This window comes from Schistocerca cancellata, chromosome 8 (assembly GCF_023864275.1).
Source record: "Schistocerca cancellata isolate TAMUIC-IGC-003103 chromosome 8, iqSchCanc2.1, whole genome shotgun sequence".
Lineage (NCBI taxonomy): Eukaryota > Metazoa > Arthropoda > Insecta > Orthoptera > Acrididae > Schistocerca > Schistocerca cancellata.
This window is the reverse complement of record NC_064633.1, coordinates 7,168,236-7,190,507: the sequence shown is the minus strand read 5'-3', so window position 1 is coordinate 7,190,507 and position 22,272 is coordinate 7,168,236. Positions and strand designations below refer to the sequence as shown.

Genomic DNA, 22,272 nt, shown 5'->3' with positions numbered 1-22,272 from the left:
TATGTCCAAATTATGCCGAAAATGGAGCGTACAGGCAAAGAGCGGATAAAGAAATTTTAAGGAATAGTGATGTGCAGTCGCATATGTAATTCTATGGACATATTAAGAGAACGAAATCAGATTAACTTGACTTGTTTTGGTATGCTACGAAACCGACAGTAAAGTAAAAATTCACACAATAAAATTGGTCGGTGCGTTAAAAGAAGATCGGAAGGAAGCAGGAGTAATCCAACTTAATACAACGGTCAGGAAAAAATTTAGGCATAAAATTCACAACTGGAGAGTTGGCCCGGCAGAACCCAAGAAGATCGGAATAATTTGGTCAGACTAGCAGAAAAGAGCCTATTCTGAGAAAATGACAGTAATGTGGGCCCAAAGTAAAACTGAAACAAAGCGCTGAGAATGGGTCTAGTTGGGTCCAAACGTGAATAATAATAATAAAATATTTCTGTTTTGCTGTATGTCTGGACTGATGGCAAATCACTTTACAAAACTCACCCAGATAGAAATAATAATTTCGATCACACACTAGAGTTAAAAAAGGAAACACTGTTACGCATTTGGTATTAATACTTATCTCAGAGCTGATTTTCGTGGCTGTTAATCATTAATTCAATACAAACAGGACACTGGCAGGCATATATTTACATGAATGCTGTGGTACTTGCTATTACCGGGTAGCACACGGCTTTGAGCCGGTATAGCGAGTTATGCAGTGCAGCACACGAGGAAGAATCTCAGAAGTCAGGCGTAAATCTGGCAATCACTGTGTGCTCGGTTATGGCAGCAGTTGCTTCAGTAGCGGGGAGATTGACGGCGGTCAAGTATCCACTGCGGAACAATGTAACCAATAGACATCAAAATCAAATTATGGAGCTCCCGCCAAGCTTGTAGTTAAGGAGGCTAGACCAAGGTTCTTCACTGGATTTGCAGGCTCTGAGTATTAATCTCAAAAATCTAATTATGTACTGGCAGATTTAATTGCTGTTGCGTAGTACTGCCGCTGCAATGGGTCCTCAAAAGGCCTGTAGTATTATTATGCGGTGAGGCGTCCCTATTTACAATCGATGCTAGTGACATCAGGTAGCTGATCCATTCTGGTGGACACATTAAACTGTCATACAATGTCAGCATCATTATTATTGTCATCATCAACTTCTAATATTGGAAAAGTTTACTGTATCTTAGTTGTGTGTTGTTAAGCATACATTCCTCAACTTCAAATTCATGCATATCCTTGATGTTCAGAGTAAGTCAAAAATAGCTTCGTTTTGTATCTTTATACTGCATCTAGTGACTCTGTGAAGTTGGAAAAGCGATTTTCTGCTATTTTGTTGGAGTTTTATAGTGTAGTATGACTTTGATTGTAGATAATCAGCCATTTTTGCGTTTTCAGTCTTCGGTCGATATACTGTATTTCTTTCTAACACACTAAATATGTGTGACATATTCATCTTGCAAACTGCAATTAATTGAAGGGTATTTTACACCAAACGCGTTTCGACTTAATTTACAAAGCATATTCTGTGGTCATTCTGAAAATATGGATGTATAACATGTTTATGCATTTTGGTGTTCACAGATTAAAATTTTTCTCAATGAAGTTGGAGTTCAGTTTACTTATGGTATCTCTACCTCTTGTTTACATGTTATAGAAACCAAAGGTTTTGCATTCGTTGAGCGGAGACTGACGTAGAGAAACTTGGTTATACATTCACTCTCATTTCACTTTCATTCCGATCACTTCTCACTCGGCTTTCTGTGCATTTCTGGTGTATGTTTGATCCTTTTTCTGTGTTGTACAAAGGTTTGCCATATCCATCTCATCCACCTTAAAATTATACTTCTCCGAAGTTACATGTAATCTTTCGGTAGGTGCTGTCGAGTTTTTTCTACAGCCATTTCTTCCTCTATATCTCACTGCTTCTCCCATCTTTTACTACACATACTTCCACGCTTTGTTAAGTTTATTTTCTAGCAACTTTTACTGTTGCTTTACTACCTCATTTTCAAGATTCTTATAGTTTCTTCTACTTTCTCTAAGTCCGATATTTCTGCATAATTCATTACTTCTTTACAGTGTAAAGTGTCCTACGTTACCTATTATCTCTTTTACTATATTTGTCTGCTGTTTTACTATTTCCTCTTTCACTATATTCCACTTAACCCCTACTGAACTACTTTCGACGCCTTTGCATGTGTTATTGCCACATACAATTTAATAAACTCACTTTGTTCTAAATTTGCTGTATGCCAATCCGTTGTATACTTTTTCTTTCTTTATGCTCTTGAATTTCAGTGCTATTTCGTCATTTAGAAGTTTCTGCCTGAATTTCACAATGTGCTTTGAAACTCTTTGGATAGTTCGATTTATATTTTGCATTCCTCCTCCTTGCTTCAGTCACCTCAGACTTTCAAATTTTCGTCTTGGTCTACAAATTTATCGATTCCTTCATTTGCTTATCAAGAGTATACCATATTCTTACGTGTGATATTACTGGTCAAATCTTGGAAATTAATCCTGTAAACATATGTCCAGAAATAATTACTTATTGGGATATGGGCGATTCTGTCCTAAAAACAAATATACACTATGTGATCAAAAGTATCCGTACACCTGGCTGAAAATGACTTATGAGTTCGTGGCTTCCTCCATCGGTGATGCTGCGATTTAATATGGTGTTGGCCCACCCTTAGCCTTGATGACAGCTTCCACTCTCGCAGGCATACGTTCAATCAGGTGCTGGATAGTTTCTTTTGGAAAGGCAGCCCATTCTTCACGGAGTGCTGCACTGAGAAGAGGTATCGATGTCGGTCGGTGGGGCCTGGCACGAAGTCGGGGTTGCAAAACATGCTAAAGGTATTATATGGGATTCAGGTCAGGACTTTGTGCAGGCCAGTCCCTTACAGGGATGTTATTGTCGTATAACCAACCCTTCATAGGCCGTGCATTATGGACAGGTGCTAGATTGTGTTGAAAGATGCAACCATCACCCCCGAATTCCTCTTCAACAGTGAGAAGCAATAAGGTGCTTAAAACATCATGAAAAACATGACCACACCATAACACCACCGCCTCCGAATTTTACTGTTAGCACTACACGCGCTGGCAGGTGACGTTCAGCGGGTATTCACCATACCCACACCCTGCTATCGGATCGCCACATTGTGTACCATGATTCCTCCCTCCACACAACGCTTTTCCACTGTTCAATCATCCAGTGTTTACTCTCCTTACACGAAGCGAGGCGTCGTTTGGCATTTACCAGCGGGATGTGTGGCTTATGAGCAGCCGCTAGACCATGTAATCGAAGTTTCCTCACCTCCCCCCTAACTGCCACAGTACATGCAGTGAATCCTGATACAGTTTGCAATTCCTGTGTGATGGTCTAGATAGGAGTGTGTAAATCTCTCGTACAGACGTATGAAACAAGTGACACCTAATCACCTGATCACGTTCGTAGTCCGTGAGTTCTGTGGAGCGCCCCATTCTGCTCTCTCACGATGTCTAATGATTACTGAGGTCGCTGATATGGATTACCTGGCAGTAGGTGGCAGCACAATGCATGAAAATATGGTTTTGGAGGTGTCCGGATACTTTTGATCGCATAGTGTACCTTGTCACATTACAGGAGCTGCTCATGTGTTTATCACTCATTCTGACACATGCGTCAGCCTTCCTTCTCAAAGATTCATGGGTACATGCTAACACACCTGATTCTCCTCAGATTTGACCACTTGAATGGACAAACACCCTTCTGTAACGTGTGTACAACGTCGATGGATGTCGAATACGACATTACCTTTCAATGTCGCCATAGCCAGAAATGTGAGGGATTAAGGCCAAGTAACAGTAAGGTCACGTCACTGAACCTCGTCGATCAATCAGCCGGTCATTACTCATTTGTGTTGGATACTACGGTACGAGATCAGGCGTGTAAAGTGGGTTGCATCTGTGTCGTCGGAGGCTACGTCTAATAACAGAATCAGTCAAACACAACGGGTTAGTACACTGGACTCGCATTCGGGAGGACGACGCTTCAATCCCGCGTCCGGCCATCCTGATTTAGGTTTTCCGTGATTTCCCTAAATCGCTTCAGGCAAATGCCGTGATGGTTCCTTTGAAAGGGCACGGCCGACATCTTTCCCTAATCCGATGACACCGATGACCTCGCTGTTTGGTATCCTCCTCAAACAACCTAACCCAACAAACACAACGAATAAGAGCTGAGTAACGACTGTTCTCTACACAAGTAAAAGACAATATGTCAACAACGCTTGTTTCCAGACGTATTTTTATGTGACATTTCTCTATTTATCACCAGTACTATCTCGTGTAAAAATAATGGATAATTTAATCGCCCTGCATAACACCTTGTCCCCCTTATTATCGCGTGATTTTGGCATGTTAACTCGTAGAGGTGTGGTCGATGTGGCTTAGTTCCAATCTTTAGATGAATGATTTTGTAAGTAACCAAAGGTGAACTCATATGTGTTCCTGAATCTTTTCTCATGTTGACTTTTGTTAAGCAGGCCACCCATATCTATTCTGCTATGTGCTTACACAAAGAGAGAGAGAGAGAGAGAGAAAACTTAAGCATTTATTTCGAAATTGATTCCACGTGAATATTTAAATTTTATGTTCCACAAAATCCATTAGCTGATTACCTTTGTCTGAACGGTTACGTGAGGTGTGCCGACCCTTCACTGCTTGAAGTCTGGTGGAGACACTTTCGATGAGGTGTCTGAATGGCGGCCCAATCTTTCTCGACATCCGAAACCAGAGAAGGTAGTCATGTTGGAAGCTGAGGTGTGGAGCGAAGTCCACGTTCCAACTCATCCCAAAGATACTGCATTGGGCTGAGGTCGGGACTCTGGCCAGGCCAGTCAATTTCAAGAATGTTATTGTGAACAGACCATTGTGGAATGTGTGTTCTTATAGGACAACTATCCAAAGATTTACACCCAATAATATCCAAACAGCAGACTCTGTACACAATTTATTAAATTGCCAATACTAAACTCTTTTTAGTAACAACAAATTCATATAACTTACAGAGTTTAACAAATGGTTCAAAGAATGAGCTTTAAAAACAATAACGGCGGCTTACCACCATAAAATCAAAGAACCTTTTACAATAGTGCTTTTAGAGTTTAGCGAAGAGACAAAATCCAATAATAAGTTAACTTGGCAATATAACTTAAAACCTTTAATAATGATAATGACACTTGGCACCACAAAATCGGAAAACATTAAGAGCAGTAATAAACAAACAAAAAAATACTAATAATGGCAACTTGGCTCCATAAAATAAGAGAAATTTCTTCTGCAACAACAAATTACAATTGTGCTTGAAAAGTTTTTACTCCACAGACCAAGAGCCAATGATAAGTTAACTTGGCATTACAATATAAAATCATTTATACAAAAAAACTTTGAGGAAGATAATGTCACTTGGCACCATAAAATCAAAGAAGCGCAACACACAATCAATAAATATAATACCAAAATAATAATTTGATTCAACCAAAGGGCAGGGACAACTCCCAACGAAATCACAGACTAGCGAGCTCTCAACACTTCGGAGCCTTCCCACTAGAAACGGTCCCCGAAATAAACCGCTGAGAGCTCCCTGACATGCCTCCCACAACTGCCCATCACTTACGCACCTTTGTTATGGTCTGTAACACACGTCAGATAATATCAACACAAGATAAAAATCAAACAACAATATAACATCCCGACAGCACATGATAACCACGGCGCCGTTAACTCGGGTGCTCTTAACATGTGCCGGGAGCCAACAAACACAAATCTAAATAAACAATTCTCGCACAGTCTTAGAAGTGCCTTAACGACACGAAACGCGACTATTCCACCAAGTTAATAATACAGTGAGATAAAAATACAGAACATACCACTAAAGGCTGTTACACAAACCAAATTGACGAGATCGTGTTGTTCAGGTCCCAGAAGACCACATATACCAAGCAGCAGTAATTCACTATGCATATACTGTCCAAAACCGCCTTTCTTAGGCAGACTTTACCTAACACATCAAATGCCAAATATACCATACATGAACGCAACTCCGGGCAGGTAACAGGAACCACCTACGTGAATTCCTTCAAAAAGGAACAAACAGGCACCACAAAAGGTAACGCCGTGCAGACCGGGTGGGCAACGACCCACTCTGCGGGATAACCAAAAGATACTCCAGTTGAGAAAATAAATTAGTACTAACAAATATCGTGACGTGCCACACACATGCAACAAAAAGTTCCAACAAAGCCGTCCCACATCAGAATGAGGTTCAGAAACCGCTGCTGGAGCTTCCAGCGGAAAATCTGACGAGCCAACCGAGCCCACACCCTAACCTGGCAGACGACTCCAAAATTCAGCAACTAGTTGTCTCCGGGCCAGAGTATCACAGGACCCCACCGGACCTCCACATCAGACAGGCAGGCAGAACAAGTACGCCGACTCCAATTAATCACCACCGTACGGCCAGCACAGCGGCGAGTCGCCTCCGCCACAGACCACTCTGCTCATATTTGCGCCAGTCACCAGCAGGTCGGGCAATACCCGGAAAACCGACTACCCTCTCGCTTTCCGCCGGCCACCACAAACACACGACAGCGACGTAATAGTAAATCACCACCGGAGCGCTACCCGCATCAGAGCAGCGAACTGTAATCGATTATAGCGCGCGCTCTGAACAAGATCACAGGATAGCGGCGCGCGCCATATCACATTGCTTCACACATGATTCTTTATGACACGGCCCATTGTCATAGTGATACATACAGTTCTGTTTTCCCAACTGTTCCTCAGCTGCACGTAGTACACGGTGCTGTTAGATCTCTTCATACCCTTCTGCATTCATCGTTTTCTCAGGTGCAATAAGGAAACCACAACCTAACCACGAAAACCATCCACATACTGTAACACCACATCCCCCATATTTCACTCTTGACGTTACACGTGATGGCAGGTGAAGTTGTCCGACATTCGCCAAATCCAAACGCATCCATCGGATTCGTCACTGCGAACCACTCGCTTCCAGTCATCCCCTCTCCTGTGGCGTCGCTGTCTGCATCAGCCGAAGCGTCATTTAGCATTGATTACAGAAACGTATGCCTTATGACGACCTAATCGACCACTGCACCCCTCTTTCTGACTCCGTAGCACAGTTATTGCACTGGCTCGACTGCCTGTAGCACGCTGGAACTCACAAATGAATCCTCCCGCTGATTTCCTGCCATTTTCTACAACCAACCTCCGCAGTGATCCACGTTTCGTGCCCGTCTGTAGCTGAGGTTTGATTGCTCTTCGTTTAGCAGTGGTTGTTCCTGCTTGTTCCCACTTCACAGTCTCGTCTCCAGCAGTCGCGTGGACATCTACAGAAGGATTTTTTACTCAGGTGGCGACCGCAGCTAGTCCACGTTCGGAGTCAGTGAACTCACCTGACCGGCTCATTCTGCTGTTACCGCTTCGCTATTGGCAACAAAACATTCACCGCCTTCGTGAATACTGGCGGGTCTGCCTTGCGTGACATGTATTAGTCAGTTCCGCACTGCATAGGGGTTTCCAGGTATTTTGCATCAGGTAATGTAAGTAGGTCCAAAAACATCCTTTCCTCAATTCATTGCTTATATACGTTTTAATTTTTTCTGACATTTCTTTTAAAAAGTTAACACTCCCTGTTCATGGGTACGTCTCGCGTTGTCATCCAAAGTGTCGTGGCTTGAATGTATCCATCTGCGGATGTAGGTGTATACCATTTCGATAACAGTGCCTAAATGCTGAAGATAATGCGGTAAATAAAGTAAAATAAAACAAAGCTGGGTGGAAAATTAGTATGGGTAAGGCCTTTGTGCTTCGTAACAAAATCCTCCTCAAGAATCTCTTCCTGTCGAATACGAAATTAGAAAACGTACCTTCAGCTGAAATCTTACATTTACAAAAGCGTACCATAAATTCCTGTTTATTTGAATGCGTCATTTGCCGTTTGTAATTTAAACAACCCTAATGGTAGTTATTAAAATTATTCTGGGTATTATGCAGCATCATTGCTAAAAACTAACAACAGTAATAAACTAAAACCGACGTTTCGGCCGAATTGCAACGGCCTTCCTCAGGGCACGACTGGCTTTGCATGGGGATAGAAGTAAGTACAGGTGTTCACATTATTTTGCCTATCCCTTGTATCTAGCAAATTAAAACAATCTACCTCTCCTACGTCTGGTTTTGCATGGGGATAGAAGCACCTATCCCTATGCAAAACCAGTCGTGCCCTGAGGAAGGCCGTTGCAATTCGGCCGAAACGTCGGTTTTAGTTTATATTGTTGTTAGTCTTTAGCAATGACGTGGCATAATACCCAGAAGAATTTTAATCACTATGAGACCGACCGCGGAAGCCTACGTTCTTAAACCCTAATTATATTTGTCTCACAGTCTTACAAAGTTGTCTTCCAGACGAAGAGAGTTATTAATTTCATAAAGTATCTCACGCTATTCTCCTTGTTTATGAACAGGCGGACGTGTACCGCTTCTCCATCTCCTGGGCGCGCATCCTGCCCACTGGAGACGTCGACGTCATAAACCAGCCAGGCATCGACTACTACAACAGCCTCATCGACGAGCTGCTGGCAAACGGAATCCAGCCCATGGTAAGAGGGACACATACATATACGTGTTTGGGATGGACAGACAATCACTTGCCTGTGTACGCTGATACTTTTGCTGGATGTTTGTTGGATGTATTAACAGTGGTAATAACATCGGACTCTATGGTTGAACAGTACCGGCATAGATCAATTCCTCAGGAATATGTGAGAGTTAGAAGAGAGAAGAATACCTCGACCCAGTTGGTGGTGGGCCACTCGCCAGTCTGTTTACTTTGTCGTCGCCCCCGTACGTTGTTCTCTCAGCTTACCTTTGGTAATTCACTGGTCAGACACACAGGGGATAGTAAAGAGATGGTTGTGTTTGACGGTCAACAACGCTGATAAGTCACTGTCGCGCTGGACTGTGCGTGTTCGGTATGAAGTTGGCATCAGTACAGGTTGTTTACGAGTAGTGCACACTTCGTATTTCCATTCAGAGGTGAGGTCGACGTGCAATGGAAGACCTCACAGAGTTCCAAAGTGTGTAGATTGTGGGTGCCCGAATAGCTGGAGCGTCAGTAACCAAGACAGCCAAGTTATTGAATGTTTCAAGAGTCATGACGGCCTACACAAAACATGGAAAGACATCATCATGTAAATGTAATAGTGGGCGCAAATCAAAACTAAATGACGAGATCGTTGTACGCTAATATGAATTGTGTCAAAACAACACAAAACTAAGTCGGCTAAAGTGACTGCAGAGCTACTACTCCCATCATTACTCTCAAAGGCCATGTTGCAGCGAACGATTATGTGAACATTATAGGTGATTAGGCGCACCATATGATTCAGATGTTGCTCCGCAACAATGATACCATATTTCCGGACGATAATGTACCCATTCACACTGCCAGAGCAGCACAATTGTGGAATGAGGAGCATGCAACTCAACTGCAGCGCCTTCCCTGGCCAGTACAGTCCCAGGACTTGAGCTTTATAGAACCTTTGTGGGCGGTATTGGTGGAGTGAATGGAGACTTAATATTAGAAGAAGGGATGGGAACAATAACAGCTACTGAGGAATATAAATATTTAGGTGTGAAAATTACAAATGATGGGAAACAGGACAAAGAAATTAGATCAAGAATAAATTCTGGAAAGACGACAATCTCTTTATTGAATGGAATTCTCTGGGACAAACACATAACAACTGATAACAAAATAAGGATTTTTAAAACAATAGTTAGGACCATTATTACATATGATTCAGAAGTGTGGACAACAAAATGGCAACTGAAATCAAAATTATTAGCCACAGAAATGGATTTCTGGAGACGTTCAGCAAGAATATCAAGACGAGAAAGAATAAGAAATGAAGTAATCAGAGACAAGATGAAATGTAAAAATTCAATTATGGATTTCATCGATCACAAACAACTTAAATGGTATGGACACATCAGACGAATGGAACAGGAAAGGCTACCAAAATGCATAATCGACTGGGTACCAATTGGAAGAAGAAAAAGGGGACGACCACCTGATACATGGAAACAGGGAGTTCAGTCAGCAATGAGGAAGAACAACATTCCTGAAGATTTATGGACAAATAGAGAGGAGTGGAGAACAATAATTAGTGACTTACTGTAATCTAGAATAGGTGCTGGAAAAATGTACTCACATTGTAAATCCAGAATAATAATAATAATATTGGAGCGCAGACTCCGGAGCAGATTTCCGTCTCCCTCGTCACTACAGAAATTAGAAGAGGTTCTGATCGAATAGTGGCATAACATTCCACTAGTGGCTATACTATCGTTATATGCCAATATTCCAAGAAGAATCGCAGCTGTATTGCGGGCAAGTGGGGGTCTAACCCGTTATTAATAAACCATTCCCAAGTACGTACAGGTGTTCACATTATTTTGCCTATCCTTTGTGTCTAGCAAATTAAAACAATCTACCTCTCCTAGCATATGCGAATTTACGTCTAGAGGAAATATTCAAGTCTCGTTTTTACATTTCCCTAAGGTTTCCTGTACAACACTGTCTGGATGGAATGATCTATCCACTGTTCGAGTAGTACGCTTTCACATATTCAGGCAACGATGCTTAAATCTTATTGGAAGGGAGAGAAAGAAGGCTTGTGAAAACCTGACGCTAGCCAGCCATTAACTGATACTCAGATCACAAAATCCCGACTTAGGCTTCAATGCATCAACATACATATCACATAGAAGACTTGTGACTTGTTAAAATTGTTTAGCGTCAAGGAAAAAAGACAAATGTTACAAAATGGTTCAAATGGCTCTGAGCACTATGGGACTCAACTTCTGAGTTAGAACTTAGAACTAGTTAAACCTAACTAACCTAAGGACATCACACACATCCATGCCCGAAGCAGGATTCGAATCTGCGACCGTAGCAGTCTCGCAGCGCCTAGAATCGCACGGTCACTTCGGCCGGCTACAAATGTTACAGAAACGATCTTTGAAATGTATAAATGTTCGGACTAAAGGCAGCCAATTTACACACCAAACAGGAGACTTGCTAGAATTGATTAGCGTCAAGAAAAAAAATCTATTCAGAACGTAAAATATAGTTGACGAATGTCTCATTTATCGAATTTCTCATGTTGATCATATTCTTGCATAGGTGTTTGTTTGCCACATTCGGTTCAGAAATACATCCTTCATATAATCCGGGCGGTCGCAGAGGGTGGGTTTACTGGTAGTTGGGAGCTCCAACGTCAGAAGCGTAATGGGGCCCCTTAGGGATATGGCTGCAGGGGAGGAGAAGAAAACCAATGTGCACTCCGTGTGCATACCGGGAGGAGTCATTCCAGATGTGGAAACGGTCCTTCCGGTTGCCATGAAGGGTACAGGGTGCACCCATCTGCAGGTGGTCGCTCATTTCTGCACCATTTATGTGTGTCGCTATGGGTCGGAGGAAATCGTGGCTTCCGGCGGCTATCTGATTTGGTGAAGACTGCCAGTCTCGCTAGCGGGATGAAAGCAGAGCTCACCATCTGCAGCATCGTCGACAGGACTGACTGCGGACCTTTGGTACAGAGCAGAGTGGAGGGTCTGAATCAGAGGCTGAGACGGTTCTGCGACCGTGTGGGCTGCAGATTCCTCGACTTACGCCATAGGGCCATTGGGTGGTGGGGTTTCGGGTTCCGCTGGATAGGTCAGGAGTCCACTACACGCAACAGGCGGCTACACGGGTAGCAGGGGTTGTGTGGCGTGGACTGGGCAAGTACAGAAAGGGCAACAGCCTCAAAGGGTGCGGGGCAAAGTCAGGACATGCGAGGACCAAGCAGCAATCGGTATTTTAATTGTAAACTGTCGAAGCTGGTAAAATACCGGAACTTCAAGCGCTGATAGAAAGCACCGAAGCTGAAATCGTTATAGGTACGGAAAGCTGGCTGAAACCAGAGATAAATTCTGTGGAAATTTTTACAAAGGCACAGGCGGTGTTTAGACTGGATAGATTGCATGCAACCGGTGGTGGCGTGTTTGTCGCTGTGAGTAGTAGTTTATCCTGTAGTGAAATAGAAGTAGATAGTTCCTGCGAATTATTATGGGTGGAGGTTATACTCAACAACCGAGCTAGGTTAATAATTGGCTCCTTTTACCGACCTCCCGACTCAGCAGCATTAGAGGCAGAACAACTGAAAAAAAATCTGGAATACATTTCCCATAAATTTCCTCAGCATGTTATAGTCTTAGGAGGAGATTTCAATTTACCAGATACAGACTGGGACACTCAGATGTTTAGGACGGGTGGTAAGGACAGAGCATTGAGTGACATTATACTGAGTGCACTATCCGAAAATTACCTCGAACAATTAAACAGAGAACTGACTCGTGGAGATATCATCTTGGACCTACTGATAACAAACAGACCCGAACTTTTCGACTCTGTAAGCGCAAAACAGGGAATCAGTGATCATAAGGCCATTGCAACATCCCTGAATAAAGACGTAAACAGGAATATTAAAAAAGGGAGGAAGGTTTATCTTTTAGAAAGAGTAATAGGAGGCAGATTTCAGACTACCTAACAGATCAAAACGAAAATTTCTGTTCCGACACTGACAATTTGAGTGTTTACGGAAAAAGTTCAAGGCAATCGTAAAATGCGTTTTAGAGAGATACGTGCCGAGTAAAACTGCGAGGGACGGGAAAAACCCACCGTGGTTCAACAACAAAGAAAACTACTGCGAAAACAAAGAGAGCCTCACTACAAATTTAAACGCAGCCAAAACATCTCAGACAAACAGAAGCTAAACGATGTCAAAGTTAGCGTAAGGAGGGCAATGCGTGAAGCGTTCAGTGAATTCGAAAGTAAAATTCTATGTACCGACTTGACAGAAAATCCTAGGAAGTTCTGGTCTTACGTTAAATCAGTAAGTGGATCGAAACAGCATATCCACACACTCTGGGATGATGATGGCAATGAAACAGAGGATGACACGTGTAAAGCTGAAATACTAAACACATTTTTCCAAAGCTGTTTCACAGAGGAAGACCGCAGTGCAGTTCCTTCTCTAAATCCTCGCAAGAACGAAAAATGGGTGACATCGAAACAAGTGTTCAAGGAATAGAAAAGCAACTGAAATCACTCCACAGAGGAAAGTCCACTGGACCTGACGGGATACCAATCCGATTCTACACAGAGTACGCGAAACAACATGCCCCCCTTCTAACAGCCGTGTACCGCAATTCTTTAGAGGAACAGAAGGTTCCAAATGATAGGAAAAGAGCACAGATAGTTCCAGTTTTCAAGAAGGGTCGTAGAGAAGATGTGCAAAACTATAGGCCTATATCTCTGACATCGATCTGTTGTAGAATTTTAGAACATGTTTTCCGCTCGCGTATCATACTATTTCTGGAAACCCGGAATCTATTCTGTAGGAATCAACATGGATTCCGGAAACAGCGATCGTGTGAGACCCAACTCGCTTTATTTGTTCATGAGACCCAGAAAATATTAGATACAGGCTCCCAGGTAGATGCTATTTTTCTTGACTTCCGAAAGGCGTTCGATACAGTTCTGCACTGTCGGCTAATAAACAAAGTAAGAGCCTACGGAATATCAGACCTGCTGTGTGGCTGGATTGAAGAGTTAGCAAACAGAACACAGCATGTTGTTACCAACGGAGAGACGTCTACAGACGTTAAAGTAACCTCTGGCGTGCCACGGGGCAGTGTTATGGGACCATTGCTTTTCACAATCTATACAGGATGGTCCATTGATCGTGACCATGCTAAATATCTCACGAAATAAACGTCAAACGAGAAAACTATAAAGAACGAAACTTGTCTAGCTTGACGGGGAAACCAGATGGCGCTATGGTTGCCTCTCTAGATGGCGCTGCCATAGGTTCAAATGGTTCTAAGTACTATGGAACTTAACATCTGAGGTCGTCAGTCCCCTAAACTTAGAACTACTTAAACCTAACTAACCTAAGGACATCACACACAGGCATGCCCGATGCAGGATTCGAACCTGCGACCGTAGCGCTGCCGTAGGTCAAACGGATATCAACTGCGTTTCTTTAAATAGGAACCCCCATTTTTATTACATATTCGTGTAGTACGTAAAGAAATAGAAATGTTTTAGATGGACCACTTTTTCGCTTTGTGATAGATGGCGCTGTAATAGTCACAAACATATGGCTCACAATTTTAGACGAATAGTTGGTAACATGTAGGTTTTTTAAATTAAAATACAGATCGTAGGTACGTTTGAACATTTTGTTCCGGTTGTTCCAATGTGATACACGTACCCTTGTGAACTTATCATTTCTGAGAACGCATGCTGTTACAGCGTGATTACCTGTAAATACCACATTAATGCAATAAATGCTCAAAATGATGTCCTTCAACCTCAATGCATTTGGCAATACGTGTAACGACATTCCTCTCAACAGTCAGTAGTTCGCCTTCCGTAATGTTCGCACATGCATTGACAATGAGCTGACGCATGTTGTCAAGCGTTGTCGGTGGATCACGATAGCAAATATCCTTCAACTTTACAGAATGAGATTTCCACTCTGCAGCGGAGTGTGCACTGATATGAAACTTTCCTGGCAGATTAAAACTGTGTGCCGGACCGAGACTCTAACTCGGGACCTTTGCCTTTCGCGGGCAAGTGCTCTACTAACTGAGGAGAACTTCTGTGAAGTTTGGAAGGTAGGAGACGAGGTATTGGCAGAAGTAAAGCTGTGAGGACGGGGCGTGAGTCGTGCTTGGGTAGCTCAGTTAGTAGAGCACTTGCCCCCGAAAGACAAAGGTCCCGAGTTCGAGTCTCGGTTCGGCACACAGTTTTAATCTGGCAGGAAAGTTTCATCCTTCAACTTTTCCCACAGAAAGAAATACGGGGACGTCAGATCCGGTGAACGTGCGGGCCATTCACCTGTCATGAAATATGCTATTCAACACCTCTTCAACCGCAAGCGAGCTGTGTGACGGACATCCATCATGTTGGAAGTACATCGCCATTCCGTCATGCAATGAAACATCTTGTAGTAATGTAGGTAGAACATTACGTAGGAAATCAGCATACATTGACCCATTTAGATTGCCAGCTATAAAATGGGGGCCAATTATCCTTCCTCCCATAATGCCGCACCATACATTAACCCGCCAAGGTCGCTGATGTTCCACTTGTCGCAAGCATCGTGGATTTTCCGTTGCCCAATAGTGCATATTATGCCGGTTTACGTTACCGCTGTTGGTGAATGACGCTTCGTCGCTAAATAGAACGCGTGCAAAAAATCTGTCATCGTCCGGTAATTTCCTCTTGTGTCCAGTGGCAGAACTGTACACGACGTTCAAAGTCGTCGCCATGCAATTCCTGGTTCATAGAAATATGGTACGGGTGCAATCGATGTTGATGCAGCATTCTCAACACCGACGGTTTTGAGATTCCCGATTCTCGGGCAATTTGTCTGCTGCTGATGTGCGGATTAGCCGCGACAACAGCCAAAACACTACTTGGGCATCATCATTTGTTGCAGGTCGTAGTTGACATTTCACATGTGGCTGAACACTTCCTGTTTCATTAAATAACGTAACTATCCGGCGAACGATCCGGACACTTGGATGATGTCGTCCAGGATACCGAGCAGCATACATAGCACACGCCCGTTGGGCATTTTGATCACAATAGCCATGCATCAACACGACATCGACCTTTTTCGCAATTGGTAAACGGTCCATTTTAACACGGGTAATGTATCACGAAGAAAATACCGTCCGCACTGGCGGAATGTTACGTGATACCACGTACTTACACGTTTGTGACTATTACAGCGCCATCTATCACAAACCGAAAAAAGTGGACTAACTAAAACATTCATATTTCTTTACGTACTACACGAATTTGTAATAAATATGGGGGTTCCTATTTTCAAAAAAACCCAGTTGATATCCGTTTGACCTGTGGCAGCGCTAACTAGCGGGCTAACCATAGCGCCATCTGGTTCCCCCCTTCAAGCTAGACGAGTTTCATTCTCTGCAGTTTTTTCGTTTGATGCTTATTTCGTGAGATATTTGGCCCGGTCACTATCAATGGACCACCCTGTATAAATGACCTAGTAGATAGTGTCGGAAGTTCCATGCAGTTCTTCGCCGGTGATGCTGTAGTACACAGAGACGTTGCAGCATTAGAAAACTGTAGCGAAATGCAGGAAGATCTGCAGCGGATAGGCACTTGGTGCAGGGAGTGGCAACTGACCCTTAACATAGACAAATCTAATGTATTGTGAATACATGGAAAGAAGGATCCTTTATTGTATGATTACATGATAGCGGAACAAAAACTGGTAGCAGTTACTTCTATCAAATATCAGGGAGTATGTGTACGGAACGATTTGAAGTGGAATGATCATATAAAATTAATTGTTGGTAAGGCGGGTGCCAGGTTGAGATACGAGGTGCATTCAAGTTCTAAGGCCTCCGATTTTTTTTAAATTAACTACTCACCCGAAATCGATGAAACTGTTGTTACTTCTCGACGTAATCACCCTGCAGTCGTACACATTTTTCATAACGCTGACGCCATGATTCCATGGCAGCGGCGAAGGCTTCTTTAGGAGTCTGTTTTGACCACTGGAAAATCGCTGAGGCAATAGCAGCACGGCTGGTAAATGTGCAGCCACGGAGAGTGTCTTTCATTGTTGGAAAAAGCCAAAAGTCACTAGGAGCCAGGTCAGGTGAGTAGGGAGCATGAGGAATCACTTCAAAGTTGTTATCACGAAGAAACAGTTGCGTAACGTTAGCTCGATGTGCGGGTGCGTTGTCTTGGTGAAACAGCACACGCGCAGCCCTTCCCGGACGTTTCTGTTGCAGTGCAGGAAGGAATTTGTTCTTCAAAACATTTTCGTAGGATGCACCTGTTACCGTAGTGCCCATTGGAACGCAATGGGTAAGGATTACGCCCTCGCTGTCCCACAACATGGACACCATCATTTTTTCAGCACTGGCGGTTACCGAAATTTTTTTGGTGGCGGTGAATCTGTTTGCTTCCATTGAGCTGACTGGCGCTTTGTTTCTGGTTTGAAAAATGGCATCCACGTCTCATCCATTGTCACAACCGACGAAAAGAAAGTCCCATTCGTGCTGTCGTTGCGCATCAACATTGCTTGGCAACATGCCACACGGGCAGCCATGTGGTCGTCCGTCAACATTCGTGGCACCCACCTGGATGACACTTTTGGCATTTTCAGGACGTCATGCAGGATTGTGTGCACAGAACCCACAGAAATGCCAACTCTGGAGGCGATCTGTTCAACAGTCATTCGGCGATGCCCCAAAACAATTCTCTCCACTTTCTCGATCATGTCGTCAGACCGGCTTGTGCGAGCCCGAGGTTGTTTCGGTTTGTTGTCATCCGCACTTTCAACACATCCATAACTCCATCACCACATGTCTCCTTCGACTGTCGATGAATTTCAATTGGTTTCACACCACGCAAATTCAGAAAAGGAAACATTGCACGCTGTTCAAGTAATGAAAACGTCGCCATTTTAAGTATTTAAACCATTTCTCATTCTCGCCGCTGGCGGTAAAATTCCATCTGCTGTACGGTGCTGACACCTCTGGGACGTATTGACAATGAACGCGGCCTCATTTTAAAACAATGCGCATGTTTCTATCTCTTTCCAGTCCGGAGAAAAAAAAATCGGAGGCCTTAGAACTTGAATGCACCTCGTACATTGGGAGAGTCCTTAGAAAATGTAGTCCATCAACAAAGGAGGTGGCTTACAAAACACTAGTTCGACCTATACTTGAGTATTGATCATCAGTGTGGGATCCGTGCCAGGTCGGGTTGACGGATGAGATAGAGAAGATCCAAAGAAGAGCGGCGCGTTTCGTCACAGTGTTATTTGGTAAGCGTGATAGCGTTACGGAGATGTTTAGCAAACTCAAGTGGCAGACTCTGTAAGAGAGACGCTGCATCGCGGTGTAGCTTGCTGTCCAGGTTTCGAGAGGGTGCGTTTCTGGATGAGGTATCGAATATAATGCTTCCCCCTACTTATACCTCCAGAGGAGATCACTAAAGTAAAATTAGAGAGATTCGAGAGCGCATGGAGGCTTTCCGGCAGTCGTTCTTCCCGCGAACCATACGCGACTGGAACAGGAAAGGAAGGGAGTGTCAGTGGCACGTAAAGTGCCCTCCGCCACACACCGTTGGGTGGCTTGCGAAGTATAAATGTAGATGTAGATGTAGATATAATGATGTTTCAGTTTACTTATACACGTTTTTAGCAAGATTTGGGTAGTTTCTGTTATGACGTCTAACCAGACAGCTCTAGTTTTAGGGGTAAAATCTTCACCTGGATAGACCTTCGCACTTGTGACTAATATGTGTGACGTCATTTGACAGCCCTAGGAAATTTAGGAGCTCATTGTATTAAAAGTTGACGGTCTCTTGCGGAGGAATGCCTTAATGTATACTCTGTTGTCCGCAGCTCGTGGTCGTGCGGTAGCGTTCTCGCTTCCCACGCCCGGGTTCCCGGGTTCGATTCTCGACGGGGCCAGGGATTTTCTCTGCCTCGTGTTGACTGGGTGTTGTGTGATGTCCTTAGGTTAGTTAGGCTTAAGTAGTTCTAAATTATAGGGGACTGATGACCATACCTGTTAAGTCCCATAGTGCTTAGAGCCATTTGATTTTTGTCCTCTGTTATGTGACTGATTTCAATGTAATAGATGCAGACATAGATGTAAATTTTATATACTCGCCTGATGTAAATTGACTGTCGTAAGTCCATACGTTGATACATTTGGAAGATCGTTTCTGTAACATTCGTTGACCCTTCAATCAATATGTTGCTAGGTTGTTTGATGAATATGGTTATCCCGTGCTGGCGTAATAATCAGATATAGGTAGGACAATAACTTCCAAAATATGTGTACTTGCTGTCTACCTAGGCCTTGAAAACCTGACTGTTTAACGCCTTTTTGAAGGATCTTCGCCGGCGGTTCTAGGCGCTTGCGTCTGGAACCGCGCGACCGCTACGGTAGCAGGTTCGAATCCTGCCTCGGGCATGGATGTGTGTGATGTCCTTAGGTTAGGTTTAAGTAGTTCTACGTTCTAGGGGACTGATGACGTCAGATGTTAAATCTCATAGTGCTCAGAGCCATTTGAACCACTTTTGAAGGATCTTCTATCAGTCGAGTTATAAAATGTGCGTGGGATGCTCCGTGAAATCAGGCCTAATGGTGATTATTTATTGAATGTCTGGAGCCATGGGTATCACCCAGATATAAAATTTGGTCCTGGGTCACGTCAAACTGGTTTATCGATGCAAACTGTGACTCATCTTGATCTTCGATAGTCGATGAGCACGTTGTTCACGCTGTTCTCATCTTGTTAATCATCTAAAGTGGGTCTAAGATTATCTGCGTGCGTATTTCCTGTGACCTTCACTCCATAGAGACAGCATCCGTTCAGTGGAGACTCTAACCTTAGTAGTGGAGCTTCTATTGCCATCACAAAGTGACAAGCTGACAAAAGAGATCCCAGAGTCTGTAACTTTACCTGCTCTGAAAGAATATCATTAATCTTTATTCGAATACGTACATATCGTCCACATAATTTGATGATTTAACTAATTTCCTACCAGCTGGGCACTGCCGAAAAGTAAAGTTAAAAGCGCTTTGGGAAAAGTGGTTAATTTTCAACCAATGAACTATTGCAGTGTGGTTTGAATACTGGGAACAATCGGACAGAAGTATTTTTATGTAAGTTCTGTACTCGCAAACGAGTCGAAAGTATTGTTTTCGTACAGTGTTTATGTACATCTGAACGTGAATTATTATCAAGATATTTGTGTACGTATCACTGCGAAACTTCTGTATCATTAGCAAACTTACCTGTGGTTCTTGTGTATCAATGCTTTTACCGACGGTAAGAAGCCGCGAAAATATCCTTAACTTGTTATTGTTGTTGTTGTTTCGATTTTCAGTCTGAAGCCTGGTTTGATGCAGGTCTTCACGCTACTGCACCCTGTGCGATGCTCTTCCTCTCCGAACAGCTGCTGCAACCCACATACATTTGAATATCTGTTTGCTGTACTCGTCTCTTGGTCTCTCTCTGAAACATTTACCTCACGCTATCCCCTCCAGTACTAAACTGACGATTCCTTGGTGTCTAATAATGTGCGCTGTCATCTGATCCCTTCTTTTAGTTACCATATACCACAAATTCCTTTCTTCTTCATTTCTATTCAGTATCTCTTCATTAGCTACGTGACCTACTCAACCCCCCCCCCCTCCCCCATCCCCAAACCACAGCATTCTTCTGTATAAATATTAATTTCATAGTCTTCCATTCTCTTCTTGTATGAAATGCTTATCATCGACGTTTCATTTTTGTACAAGGCTACACTCTAGCCTTCAGAAATGATTTGCTGGAACTTAAATTTATTTTTGATGTTAAAAAGTTTGTCTTCTTTAGAAACGTTTTTTTTTTCCATTGCCATTCTACTTTGGCCACCATCAGTTACTTTACTGCCCACGCTGCAGAACTCATCTAATAGTCTTAGTGTTTCATTCCCTAATCAAATTCCCCAGGCGTCACATGATTTAATTTGATTAAATTCCATTGCCATTTTCATCTTATAGCCACCTTTGAAGACACTGTCCATTCCGTTCAACTGCTCTTCCAATTCCTTTGCTGACTGTGACAGAATTGACGTCGTCATCAGTAAACCTCGAAGTTTTTATTTATTCTCCCAGAACTATAATTCCTTCTTCTGATTTTTCTTTGGTATCCCTTACTGTTTGCTCAATATACCGACTGAATAACGTCCAGGACAGGCGACAACTCCTCCTTCTCTAATACTGGTTCCCTTTCATGTACTTTGACTCTTATAATTGCCATCTGGTTTTTGTGCAAGTTGTATCTAACCTTCTGCTTTCTGTACTTCAGCCCTGTTACTTTCAGAATCACGAAGAAGAATTCTAGTCAACATTGTCAAAAGCTTTCTCTAAGTACACAAAATGTCTAGAAATATTTCTGCTTCTCTTTAACCTAAGATAAGTCGTAGGATCTGTATTGCCTTGAGTATTTCTCTGGCACCCAAACCGATCTTTCGTGAGGTGGCTATTAAAAGTTTTTACATTCTTCTGAACATAACTTGTATCAGTGTTTTGCCACCATAACTTATTAAACTGATAGTTCAGTAACATTCACATCTCACAACACCTGTTTTGTTGGGACTTGTAATTATATTTTCCAAAAAATGTAATCTGAACTTCATCGTACAATAATTAACAACTGTAAATATGTCTGGCCCACACGTGTGATTAACCAGTAATAAAATGTAAAGTATAACTGGTTATTTCTATTCGAGTACTTTCAGATAATATGTGAGTGTGTTTTCAAGTTTGGGCTTTGTTATTCGGAAGTCGCTCTGCTACCTAACTTTCAGGTAGCATCTGTTACAGTGTTGACAGTGAACGTTTTCAGTCTATGTGTTGTGGAAAGCGAGTGACTGGAAATAACTGTCTCGTGCTCTTGTTGCACATTAGTGAATATACAAATGCACCACGCAAGCTTTATTTCGTAACGCACCATCTACTGGCACAGGCAACGTAGTCAGATATCGTAATAAAATCATTACCGATGCTCCCAAACAATGCAAGAAGCGCTCATGCACTTATATCATGCTATAAACATGGTACGTTTGACTTCGTCCAGAAACGTACAATATCGTCAGAAAGTTAAGCATAATCAAGAAAAGAGGACATATTGCGTTTTATTGTATTAACTGAAAACAGTCTCGGTAAAACCGAGGTTAACGAAGGAGTTGTTGGCCTGATGCACTCGACGATACCCTTTAGCTACACTGTCTGATGGATCGTCCTAAGAAATACCAAATTAAGATTAGCCTGAAGATGCCTAAATAAGGTAAAATGCGTAGTTGATAAATAAAAAAAATTGCAAACAAGACTGTTTTCAACTAATAATATTAATCACTGGTTTGCTGATTCATGCCATAGATGGACTGGAAGAATATCTACATATTGCGTTATCAAGATGTCTGAACGATTACTGAACAAGATACAATTTAATTACAAGATATTTGGCGTACGATAGTGCCCTAAACATGATGTTAGAAAAATTCTGAATGTTAAGATACGCATTTGTAAGG

The 22,272-nt window shown here is 42.7% G+C and overlaps 1 protein-coding gene across 1 annotated transcript in view; it reads left to right on the top strand.

The window, feature by feature from the left end:
• Positions 1-22,272, top strand: part of LOC126094623 (myrosinase 1-like) — a 62,069-nt gene that overhangs the window by 14,662 nt on the left and 25,135 nt on the right. The window contains exon 3 of the mRNA XM_049909104.1: positions 8,539-8,673. Coding sequence (XP_049765061.1) covers positions 8,539-8,673 — 135 coding nt within the window. The remainder of the gene's footprint in view (positions 1-8,538; positions 8,674-22,272) is intronic.